Source organism: Anomaloglossus baeobatrachus (assembly GCF_048569485.1).
Source record: "Anomaloglossus baeobatrachus isolate aAnoBae1 chromosome 5 unlocalized genomic scaffold, aAnoBae1.hap1 SUPER_5_unloc_29, whole genome shotgun sequence".
Taxonomy (NCBI): domain Eukaryota; kingdom Metazoa; phylum Chordata; class Amphibia; order Anura; family Aromobatidae; genus Anomaloglossus; species Anomaloglossus baeobatrachus.
In genome coordinates, this window is record NW_027441805.1 from 334,316 (window position 1) to 347,311 (window position 12,996).

At 46.8% G+C, this 12,996-nt stretch overlaps 2 protein-coding genes and 1 long non-coding RNA gene across 3 annotated transcripts in view; 2 read left to right on the plus strand and 1 right to left on the minus strand.

The window, feature by feature from the left end:
- The window catches only part of LOC142259138 (uncharacterized), a 111,842-nt gene that overhangs the window by 96,787 nt on the left and 2,059 nt on the right, over nucleotides 1–12,996 (plus strand). The gene's annotated exons all lie outside the window — the stretch shown is intronic.
- LOC142259142 (uncharacterized) overlaps nucleotides 1–12,996 on the minus strand; it is a 110,939-nt gene that overhangs the window by 58,043 nt on the left and 39,900 nt on the right. The window contains exon 10 of the mRNA XM_075331650.1: nucleotides 8,651–8,660. Coding sequence (XP_075187765.1) covers nucleotides 8,651–8,660 — 10 coding nt within the window. The remainder of the gene's footprint in view (nucleotides 1–8,650; nucleotides 8,661–12,996) is intronic.
- On the plus strand, nucleotides 9,651–10,363 carry LOC142259145 (uncharacterized). Its single transcript, XR_012727927.1, has 3 exons — nucleotides 9,651–9,867; nucleotides 9,997–10,177; nucleotides 10,259–10,363. It is a non-coding gene; the product is annotated as an uncharacterized LOC142259145 (long non-coding RNA).

Here is a 12,996-nt window from a genome sequence, read left to right on the forward strand (position 1 = left end):
TAGTGTGTGGCTCTGCAGGTGGAGGTAGGTGCAGGGTATTATATATCTAGTGTGTGGCTCTGCAGGTGGAGGTAGGTGCAGGGTATTATATATCTAGTGTGTGGCTCTGCAGGAGGAGGTAGGTGCAGGGTATTATATATCTAGTGTGCGGCTCTGCAGGTGGAGGTAGGTGCAGGGTATTATATATCTAGTGTGCGGCTCTGCAGGTGGAGGTAGGTGCAGGGTATTATATATCTAGTGTGCGGCTCTGCAGGTGGAGGTAGGTGCAGGGTATTATATATCTAGTGTGCGGCTCTGCAGGTGGAGGTAGGTGCAGGGTATTATATATCTAGTGTGCGGCTCTGCAGGAGGAGGTAGGTGCAGGGTATTATATATCTAGTGTGCGGCTCTGCAGGTGGAGGTAGGTGCAGGGTATTATATATCTAGTGTGCGGCTCTGCAGGTGGAGGTAGGTGCAGGGTATTATATATCTAGTGTGCGGCTCTGCAGGTGGAGGTAGGTGCAGGGTATTATATATCTAGTGTGCGGCTCTGCAGGTGGAGGTAGGTGCAGGGTATTATATATCTAGTGTGCGGCTCTGCAGGTGGAGGTAGGTGCAGGGTATTATATATCTAGTGTGCGGCTCTGCAGGTGGAGGTAGGTGCAGGATATTATATATCTAGTGTGCGGCTCTGCAGGTGGAGGTAGGTGCAGGGTATTATATATCTAGTGTGCGGCTCTGCAGGTGGAGGTAGGTGCAGGGTATTATATATCTAGTGTGTGGCTCTGCAGGAGGAGGTAGGTGCAGGGTATTATATATCTAGTGTGTGGCTCTGCAGGTGGAGGTAGGTGCAGGATATTATATATCTAGTGTGCGGCTCTGCAGGTGGAGGTAGGTGCAGGGTATTATATATCTAGTGTGCGGCTCTGCAGGTGGAGGTAGGTGCAGGGTATTATATATCTAGTGTGTGGCTCTGCAGGAGGAGGTAGGTGCAGGGTATTATATATCTAGTGTGTGGCTCTGCAGGAGGAGGTAGGTGCAGGATATTATATATCTAGTGTGCGGCTCTGCAGGTGGAGGTAGGTGCAGGGTATTATATATCTAGTGTGCGGCTCTGCAGGAGGAGGTAGGTGCAGGATATTATATATCTAGTGTGCGGCTCTGCAGGAGGAGGTAGGTGCAGGATATTATATATCTAGTGTGCGGCTCTGCAGGTGGAGGTAGGTGCAGGGTATTATATATCTAGTGTGTGGCTCTGCAGGAGGAGGTAGGTGCAGGATATTATATATCTAGTGTGCGGCTCTGCAGGTGGAGGCAGGTGCAGGGTATTATATATCTAGTGTGCGGCTCTGCAGGTGGAGGTAGGTGCAGGGTATTATATATCTAGTGTGCGGCTCTGCAGGAGGAGGTAGGTGCAGGGTATTATATATCTAGTGTGCGGCTCTGCAGGTGGAGGTAGGTGCAGGGTATTATATATCTAGTGTGCGGCTCTGCAGGTGGAGGTAGGTGCAGGGTATTATATATCTAGTGTGCGGCTCTGCAGGAGGAGGTAGGTGCAGGGTATTATATATCTGGTGTGCGGCTCTGCAGGAGGAGGTAGGTGCAGGGTATTATATATCTAGTGTGTGGCTCTGCAGGTGGAGGTAGGTGCAGTTTTATCATTTTTGTAGCTGCTGTTAAGTGTATTCACATCCGGGCTCCTCGCTGTATTGTACTTTATTATTGAGATTTTTTTACGTTTGTTGTTAAACCTGTAAAGAGAAAAAACAGAAAAAAATGCAAATAAGAAACCGACCTCAGCCCCGATTAAGAAACTGACCAATCAGAAACCAACTTCAGCATTGAGTTTTTATTGCTGATGTCGAGCGAAACTGGTGGGAAAAGTCTGTTATTACCACATATATACCCTGCCCCCCTTCCCCCTGCAGTGACTGACAGCCGCTCAGCATTGGAACCTGCTGTCAGTCAGTACCGAGAGCGCAGTATACTGAGCGGTGATTAACACCTCATCGGTGCCACCCCTTTGACTGAAAGCTGGATGCTGTCCTAATATATGTTGTTAGAGTTAAAATAATTTTTGGATCTAAGTAACTTTAAGGTCAATTACGGAAATCAGAAGCCTTGAATGTTACTTTGAGCTCCACGGCGGTATCTATGGACAAAACTAACTTCCCTTTTAAGTGGCAGTCCAGGGCAATCAAATTTGTTAGTTATCTCCATCCTTGCTAATCTAGACTCCCTCTACTCCATGAACTATCACTCGCTTTTCTCATATACTGTAAGGGATCTTCTAGCATATCATAAAAAAATCATCTCTTGGTTCGGGCGTATTAACACATTCAAAATGGATATACTCCCTCGGTTCTTATATGTCTTCCAAGCAGTCCCAATACTCGCTGTCACCAGTTTTTTTCCCACTTTGAAGTCCGCCCTGCATAAATTATGTGGGGACGCTCTAGAGCCAGGATTAAGTATCAGATATTCACACGCCCTACCTCTACAGGTGGCATCGGTCTCCCAGACTTCTGTAGATATCATTAGGCTGCATTACTACCATGTTTTTCCAAAAATAAGACACTGTCTTATTTTTTTTTGCCCCCCAAAAAAGCACTGGGGCTTATTTTTGGAGGAGGTCTTATTCTTGGAGAAACACGGTTGGGGGGTAAGCAGACCCCCCTCCACTTCCCAGGAGACTCATACTCACCAGACCAGGACGTCTGCGTGGTTCCCAGGTCCTCCTGTGATCTCTAGTAGGTGCTGCACGCCGTCCTACCCTGCTGCTAGCTGACACACACAGCAGATCACACACAGTAGATCACACACACACAAACACAGCAGATCACACACACACACACAGCAGATCACACACACACACACACAGCAGATCACACACAGCAGATCACACACACACACACACAGCAGATCACACACACCGCAGATATATACAGATCACACACAGCAGATCGCAGGCACACATAGCAAATCTCAGGCACACACAGCCGATCACAGATACACACATCCGATCGCAGGCACACACACACAGCAGATCACACACACACACAGCAGATCACACACACAGCAGATTGCAGATATACACAGCAGATCACACACATCCGATCGCAGGCACACACAGCCGATCACAGATACACACATCCGATCGCAGGCACACACAGCCGATCACAGATACACACAGCCGATCACAGGCACACACATCCGATCACAGATACACACAGCCGATCACAGGCACACACATCTGATCGCAGGCACACACACACACACAGCAGATCACACACACACAGCAGATCACACACACACACAGCAGATTGCAGATATACACAGCAGATCACACACAGTAGATCGCAGGCACACACAGCCGATCACAGATACACACATCCGATCACAGATACACACAGCCGAACGCAGACACACACAGCCGATCACAGATACACACATCCGATCACAGGCACACACAGCCGATCACAGATACACACATCCGATCACAGATACACACAGCCGAACGCAGATACACACAGCCGAACGCAGACACATACAGCCGATCGCAGAAAAACACAGCCGATCGCAGACACACACGCAGCCGATTGCAGACACACACAGCAGATCACACACACAGCCGACTGCAGACGCACACAGCAGATCACACATACAGCAGATCACACACACACACACACACTCACATTACATCCAGCACTTACGGCAGCAGAGAATGAGAGTAAGTCACGTGTCCGGCCGCAGGTCCTGTTCCTTGCACTCCACTGCACTGCAGGATTCTGCCGGCGAGAAGAGATCGGTGTCGCTGGATGAGGTGTGTGTGCGATCCGATGTGTGTGCGATCCGATGTGTGTGTGTGTGTGATTTGATGTTTGTGTGTGTGATTTGATGTTTGCGTGTGATCCGATGTTTGTGTGTGCGATCTGATTATGTGTGCGATCTGACTGTACGTGCAATCCGATGTTTGTTTGTGTATGAGATCTGATTGTGTGTGTGTGTGTGTGTGAGAGCTGATGTGTGCGGGTGTGTGATCACTGCAGGTCCTGCCGCTCCATGTCGGGTGAGTGTAATTGCCGGGTGCCGCTGTGTATAATGAAGTGTCCTGTAGTATTTGTAACCTTTTTTAAGCTGCACGGACTCTTCATTATTGATCCGCAACTAGGGCTTATTTTTGGGGGAGGGCTTATATTTAAGCCTTTCTCTGAAAATGCTGAAAATCCCTGCTAGTGCTTATTTTTGGGGGAGGACTTTTTTTTGGAAAAACAGGTAATGCACATGTTTGACTGTCATTTCCATGCAGGTACTAAAAAGCGGGTTACCCTAGAACAGGGAAGTACCGAATTTTTCATTTTATAAGACGCACTAGATTATAAGACGCACCCCAAATTTAGAGATAAAAAAGGTAAAAATAAAAATGGTGTCCGTCTTATACTCCATTGTTGTCTTATCGGAGGGGGTGGCAGCAGTGGTGGAGCGGGGTCACAGGAGGCAGCGGCTGTGCTAGCAGCGGCGGCGGGTCAGTGGTGGCAGCGGAGGCGGCGGATCAGTGGTGGAGCAGGCCGGTGCGGCTAGCGTCCCAGTCTGTCCACGGTCCCGTCTTCGAATGATGGCGCCTGGAGCGGTGCGTGTGCACATGGAGCTTTCATCCAAAAGCTCCATCTGTGCATGAGCTGACTCCCAGAGCGGTGCGTGCACAGATGGAGCTTTTATTATTATTATTATTATTATTATTTATTATTATAGCGCCATTTATTCCATGGCGCTTTACAAGTGAAAGAGGGTATACGTACAACAATCATTAACAGTACAAGACAGACTGGTATAGGAGGAGAGAGGACCCTGCCCGCGAGGGCTCACAGTCTACAGGGAATGGGTGATGGTACAATAGGCGAGGACAGAGCTGGTTGCGCAGTGGTCTACTGGGCTGAGGGCTATTGTAGGTTGTAGGCTTGTTGGAAGAGGTGGGTCTTGAGGTTCCTCTTGAAGCTTTCCACGGTAGGGGAGAGTCTGATGTGCTGAGGTAGAGCGTTCCAGAGTATGGGGGATGCACGGGAGAAATCTTGTACACGATTGTGGGAAGAGGAGATAAGAGAGGAGCAGAGAAGGAGATCTTGTGAGGATCTGAGGTTGCGTGCAGGTAGGTACCGGGAGACTAGGTCACAGATGTAGGGAGGAGACAGGTTGTGCATGGCTTTGTATGTCATGGTTAATGTTTTGAACTGGAGTCGTTGGGCGATGGGAAGCCAGTGAAGGGATTGGCAGAGTGGCGAGGCTGGGGAGTAGCGAGGGGAGAGGTGGATTAAGCGGGCTGCAGAGTTTAGGATAGATTGGAGGGGTGCAAGAGTGTTCATCCAAAAGCTCCATCTGCGGACGCGCTGACTCCCGGTACCATCAATTGAAGCCGGGACAGTGGACAGACTGGGACACCCACTGCACAGCTACTGCAGTCTGCAGAGCCACCTGCCCGCACAGAGTAGCAGCCAGCAGGCCGCCTGCTAGCCCACCCGCACAGAGAGGGAGCTGGCCACCGGGACAGAGACACCCGGCCACCCACACGCACTGACAGACACCATTCCGCGCGCCCGCACACAGAGTGGCAGCCAGCAGGCCGCCTGCCAGCCCACCCGCAAAGAGAGGCAGACGGCCATCGAAACAGAGACAACTGGCTGCCGGCATTGACAGACACCCCTCCGCCCGCCCGCACACAGAGCCGCACAGACAGCCCCCTGCCAATTCTCCACTTCCCGGTAAGCTATATTCGGATTTTAAGACGCACCTCTCATTTTCCTCTCACATTGTAGAACATCGCTTCAGAGTAAGGCGGGCTTTGCACGTTGCGGCATCGCAAGCCGATGCTGCGATGTCGCATGCGATAGTCCCCGCCCCCGTCGCAGCAGCGATATCCTTGTGATAGCTTCACATGGACTCACCTGTCCTGCGACCATCGCTCTGGCCGGCGACCCGCCTCCTTGTTAAGGGGGCGGGTCGTGCGGCGTCACTGCGACGTCACACGGCAGGCGGCCAATCGGAGCGGAGGGGCGGAGATGAGCGGGATGTAAACATCCCGCCCACCTCCTTCCTTCCGCATATCCTACGGAAGCCGCGGTGACGCCGGTAGGAGATGTTCCTCGCTCCTGCGGCTTCACACACAGCGATGTGTGCTGCCGCAGGAGAGAGGAACAACATCGGACCGTCGCGTCAGCGTAATTATGGATTACGCCGACGCTGCACCGATGATACGATTACGACGCTTTTGCGCTCGTTAATCGTATCATCGAGCCTTTACACACTACGATGTCGCATGCGATGCCGGAAGTACGTCATTTTCAATTTGACCCCACCGACATCGCACCTGCGATGTCGTAGTGTGCAAAGCCTGCCTAAGTGTCAGATGGCATAGACAATTAAAGTCTACGAGCTCCAAAACCAGTAAGGAATAGTTGATCTTTTTTATTTACAGAATTTTTCTAGTTTAGTAGTGAAATATACTGTGGGCACATTTTGTAATCGGGTTAATTTTCACTCTTTTGCTGCCTTAATACAAGAAATAGGTGGTAAATTGTGCATGGGACCCCGCTACGGTCACACTTGTCTCCATGATCTGATTTCCGTACAAGCGCTCTCACTGTGCCGTATCACTAGAGTCTTGAGATGAGTAAACCGATTCTCAGACCCCTGATGCAGAGGCCAGGTCAGTAGTCCACGGGGGCTGAACAGGAGCCATGTGAATTTTTTTTTTATTCTTAAAATAAACAACAAAAGGAAATCGGACAGGCCCCATATGAATCAATGCTGGGCCCCTCTGCTTCCGTTAGAAACATGAATACCTAATTCCATTGCTCTGCTCTTAACCAAAAACTGGGACATTGTTTTGTTTTTACTCTTTTGTATTTTCCTGCTCTTATTCTGGGAGTAATAATTGCTTTTATTTTTCCGCCCACATGCCATATGAAGGATTTTTTTTTTTTTAAATGGATAGTCAGCAAATCTACCGGAGATTAAGTAAAAATTCAAGTATGGTGAATTGGTGAAAAAATAGTGGGTGCACACTACATCCGATCACGCTGCTCTTACCCCCAGTGCGAGCCGATCAAACACTGCAAGCGGCTCACACCGGGCCGAGCACCGAGCGTACCCAAGCACAGCGATGCTCGCGAGAGTGGTTTACATACGTAAAGCATCCGATCTCCGCACCTTCTTGGAAAAGTCTGAGTTTGTACCAAACACTGAACGTCAGGTTCACTCATCTCTAGTGGTGAATAAAAATCACTTTTGTAAAAATATAAGTTTGTGTCTCCATTTTCCGACACCGGTAACATTATTCTTTTTGCGTCGATTGAGCTGAGTGAGGACTTGTTTTGTGCTTGATGAGCCGACATTTTCATTGATACCATTCTAGGTGCAATATGGATAATTGATCACTTTTCATTGTATTTATAGTGCTATAAAAATAATGTTATACTTTTATGGGTCGGTTTTACTACTTACATAGCACATTTCATGTTGAAATTTTTTCTTACCTCCATTATTATCTGCAGTATTTTACATATCGCCTCTTCTCCTTCTCATTCAGGTCCCTACAATATCGGATCCTCTCAGTGGAGATCTTCTATATAAGAGAATTCTCCTGATTGCCCCGTGAAGGATGGATATGGACAGAGACAAGATGGCGGAGAGGATATTACACCTCACCCTAGAGATCCTCTTCCGGCTTACTGGAGAGGTGAGAGATTCTGATGACGTCACATTACATCATTCTTATCTATGGGAATAACAGATGGACAGAACTGGAGAGGTGAGGACTCTGGAAATGTCTGGAGTGAGATTTATTACTGTGTCTCTCCATAACCAGGATTACACAGTAGTGAAGAAGACCTCTAGTGAGCGCTGTCAGGCCCCTGTGTCTGAGGGATGGGGAAGACCCCTGAGCCCAATCACGGGGCCTCCACCTCACCCCCCGATACATGAGGACATCAATGACCAGAAGATCCTAGAACTCACCTACAAGATGATTGAGCTGCTGACTAGAGAGGTGACACTGCTGGGAATGCTGGGACATTATACAGTAACGCGATGAAGGGATCGGGGGTGACGGTACTATTGTATGTGTCAGGTTCCTATAAGGTGTCAGGACGTCACCGTCTATTTCTCCATGGAGGAGTGGAAGTATTTAGAAGGACACAAAGATCTGTACAAGGACGTCATGATGGAGGTTCTCCAGCCCCTCACATCACCAGGTAATAGGACTAAATACACACGGCCCATAATTATCTGTATGTAAGGAATGAATTCAGTCCCTGTATGTGTCTCCTCCAGTTCTATCCAGTAAGAGGACAACACCAGAGAGATGTCCCCGTCTTCTTCTCCCACAGGACTGTAAACAAGAAGATCCCGATATTCCTCAGGATCCTCAGGTAGATGGAGAGAAGGTGCCATGAAATCTCCCTATGATGTGTAGACGGCTGTGAAGGTCTTGTGCTCAGTCTTGTTTTATCCTCCAGTATTATATGTTTTATTCTTGTGTAATGAGAGCGGTAGAGATGGCAGGATTAGCGCTAATCATAGATGGGACTTCTCCATCTGTCTGTGACTTTTGGATCACATTTATCCCGTTCTCTACACTGAACACTTACATCAGGGTTTTGACACCAGGTTATCGGACAGAGAGAGGTCTCCCCTATCCGATGGGTCAGAAGGTCACAGCATAAGCCAGCACTAGTTGGATCTGCTTTGTCTTCCACGTAGCTGTGCAGACTATCCTTGTGCTGGCGCTTTTGGGGTTAAGCAGACCCTTGTTTCTTGTTTCTTTCTTGGCTTACCATCTTTAGTTGTCTCAGCTGTTCTGATTTTTGCACTCCTCCGTTATAAGTACTCACCACTTTACCTCAGTAGTTGCCAGTGATAACTTGCTTTTTCATGGTGCTGGCATGAAGGTGAGAACCATGGAAAGAGAAATTGTTTTGAATTTGATCCTGGAGATTGCTGCTTGGAAGTTTTCTTTGGTGTCTTCCTATTGATCATCTCCCTTTTTATTCATTCCTTTTTCCATGCCCCTTTTTTACCACTTATTGTTTGGGAATGTAGTTTCTTTTTCCTTTGTCTGTCGTTTTCCTTTTGTGTCATTATCATAAAGCAGGACTAGTGTTCCTCCTGCCCTGCTCCCTAGATATGGTTGTGATTAGGGTAAGACAGGGATAGACACGTGATTGCCGCACAAGGGGAAAGAACCTGTCTTGGGACATCGGGAGCTCAGGGTTGCTCAGAGTAAGTGACAGGTTTTATCCTTCCTGTTCTTCCCTAGAGGCAGTGGTTCCCACCCCATCTTTCTCATGATACACCGCTCAGCCTCTTGGTGACAAACAACAACCAGGGACTGCCCTGTATTGGTAACTGGTGCCTACTGGCAGCAAAGTCCAACCTCAGAGGCTCTGGTGATGACTGGGTAGGCACTTAATCATTTCCCTCCGGGTAAGCCTGGTTCAGGGCGCAATGAGGCTAGGACCTTCTCCTCAACCTATTAGCATGACAGGTCTACATGTAATTCTTCAAATGACATGATTCAGATGAAACCCCCAAAGGATCCATTCACTGTAATAAGGCAGCAGAGTTAGTCTGGACTCCTCATTGCAGTGCGGCAATCATCCCTAAGTAGTGAACGGTTATCTCCAGTAATTGTATTATTACAGTGGATTCTTTATGATGTTACATCGTCCTCTTCTCCCCATTCAGGTCCCTACAATATCGGATCCTTTCAGTGGAGATCTTTTATATAAGAGAATTCTCCTGATTGACCCATCAAGGATGGATATGGACAGGTACAAGATGGCGGAGAGGATATTACACCTCACCCTAGAGATCCTCTTCCGGCTTACTGGAGAGGTGAGAGATTCTGATGACGTCACATTACATCATTCTTATCTATGGGAATAACAGATGGACAGAACTGGAGAGGTAAAGACTCTGGAAATGTCTGGAGTGAGATTTATTACTGTGTCTCTCCATAACCAGGATTACACAGTAGTGAAGAAGACCTCTAGTGAGCGCTGTCAGGCCCCTGTGTCTGAGGGATGGAGAAGACCCCTGAGCCCAATCACGGGGCCTCCACCTCTCCCCCCCGATACATGAGGACATCAATGACCACAAGATCCTAGAACTCACCTACAAGATGATTGAGCTGCTGACTGGAGAGGTGACACTGCTGGGAATGCTGGGACATTATACAGTAACGCTATGAAGGGATCGGGGGTGACGGTATCATTGTATGTGTCAGGTTCCTATAAGGTGTCAGCACGTCACCGTCTATTTCTCCATGGAGGAGTGGGAGTATTTAGAAGGACACAAAGATCTGTACAAGGACGTCATGATGGAGGTTCCCCAGCCCCTCACATCACCAGGTAATAGACAGGACTAAATACACACGGCCTATAATTATCTGTATGTAAGGAATGAATTCAGTCCCTGTATGTGTCTCCTTCAGGTCTATCCAGTAAGAGGACAACACCAGAGAGATGTCCCCGTCCTCTTCTCCCACAGGACTGTAACCAAGAAGATCCCGATGTTCCTCAGGATGTGTTTCCTCCAGATCTATCCAGTAAGAGATATCTACTCATGTACCTTCTGCACTAATTTTGTGTTTACATTTTTAGACTTTCTGCTCTGTTTTTTTCAGCTGTATTTTCTTTGCTTCTGCTTCTTCTGTTGTTTGTTTCTAGTGCCTTCTCTATGTCGTTATGAAGGCAACTTAAAGACCTTCAGAGGGTTCATGAATACCCTGTTTCTCAGAAAACACGACCTACACCAAAAATAAGCCCTACCATGATTTTATGGGATTTTTGGAGAATGCTTGAAATATAAACCCTAGTTACAGTCATGGCCAGCGTTGGGAGGAGTCAAACTACACAATTTCTCAGGAACCTCACTCTCTTAGTGACCCCATCAGTTCTATTCTAAGGCTGATTGTTTGAGGACCTTTGATGACTTCAAAGTCATGTGACATGATGTAACCAAAGGTCTCTTAATTGCAGGAGTCTACAAGAACTGAACAGAAGACAGGCTGGGATGCAGGACTGGCCTTTGGGGGAAAGAGTTGAGCAAACTAAGCAATAACACAGGGCCTCTATTCTAGGGCCCGGTGTTTATTTGCCGATTTATAGGACTACTTAAGAACCTTTTCAACATCACATCATGTGACCAAAGGTCTCTTACTTGCACATGTCTAAAGCTGAAGAGGAGACAGGCTGGTGTGTGTGTGTGTGTGTGTTCACGCTAGTTTTAACCAGCTTTGCCAAAATTGGCATTGCTTGGCCAGAAGAAGGGTGTGATGCCACTGCTTCTCTACTTCATCAAAAACTGCGGTGTTCCCTATGTCAGAACTCTCACTCCGTTCCATGATGTCATTTTTCAGTGTATTGTCTTAATGATTTGGAGCCCTAATGTTTATCTGCACAGACCACAAGACCCTGCTACCTGCTTTGGTTACAAAGCCTAAAGATAGGCCATCAGCGTTACAGTCCCAGACATCCCTATTAGATATCCGGCATATGTCTCTAACAGAGGCGGCTCTTAGCCTTTTAAACTTAGCTGTCAATTTTTGACAGCAACCTCACAACTCCAGTCGACACCTTGTGACTCGATTACGGGATATTGAAGGGTTACTAAGTTCCCTATCACTGCTGTATTGGTACTCCTTGGATGTTCAAAATATAACATTAGTTACAACAATCCCTAAATGTTCGAGAAAAATTGATGATGTAAGATGTGTTTTTTCACTACTCCTCCCTGATCAGTCGCGCAACAGCAGGAACTACAGAATGGAGCGGATACAGGTGAATTGTCACATATGAGTTAATTTTTTTTTATTACATGTGGCTTTAACTATTTTATTTTCGCCCTTAAAAAAAAATCTCTTTGAAATTGTCTATGTTGTGGATCAACGTCACAAAGATTTTTTGCAGGCATCGTCAACTCTCATGGCGGCATCAGGATCTGTAGAAACTACAAATTCTGGTACTCTGCCTGTTAACTTCTTTGATGTCTGTGATCAACACACTGAGTCTATTTAATATAGCAAGGTCATTCTCTCCTGGGCTGCTTGTTAATGTCTTTGATCACATGCTATAGGGGAGCCAGTGTCATTCACTTCTTTACTGTATATGCCATTAATGCCAGCTATAGTTTACCTATACAGGTGTGGTGAAGTGTTGTGATACAAACTAACTGGTGTTTGTTGTTGTTCATTGTTTTTGTGAGCAGTTGTGGTGTTAACCTTTGCTGTCTTTTTGTTGCTGCCTTCCTGCTCTTGCTTTTCTCCTTAGTCTCTCACTCGTTATTTCTGTGAGTTTGAGTGTGTCTGAATTTTGTTCCCGTCTGTTTTAATCGGGATAACAGATAAGATCTGGTCCGGAGAATAGCAAGGCACAAGACTCTGGCATCTCCTCCTTCAGGGGTAATCCAGAGGTTAGGGATAGCCTAGGGTCTTCTAGCATGAGGAACAGTATATGAGCCCTCTGTCCCTTGTTATCCTGCAGTCACATTGTGACAATCACTCAGATTATTTATTGTAGCACATTTCAGAGAACTGGTATTACTGGAGAGATATCTTGGATACAGGAATGGAAGGTCTGAATTAACAAAGATGTAACTCTTAGATCTCAAAATTAGAAAACAGATTCAGAATATTTTTTTCCCTAATTTAATTTCTGCTGTTATGGTTAAAAAAAATGTACTTTCAAAATAATTTCATTAAATAATAACATTGTGTTATTTTTAGCAGATGACTGTGTCGGGAGTTCAGTTGGACCTCTAATATCTTCAGAATTTAAAACAGATGATCAAAGTATCACACATGCTACATATGAAGAGCCTGCTGGTGTCCTAGATATTCCTCCAGTCCTTCCTAGGAAAGAACTATCATCTGATCTTTTCAAACAAGTCCAAAATTCTGATCATCAAAAAACTCACACTGGGGAGAAGCCATTTTCATGCTCAGAATGCAGTAAATGTTTTACT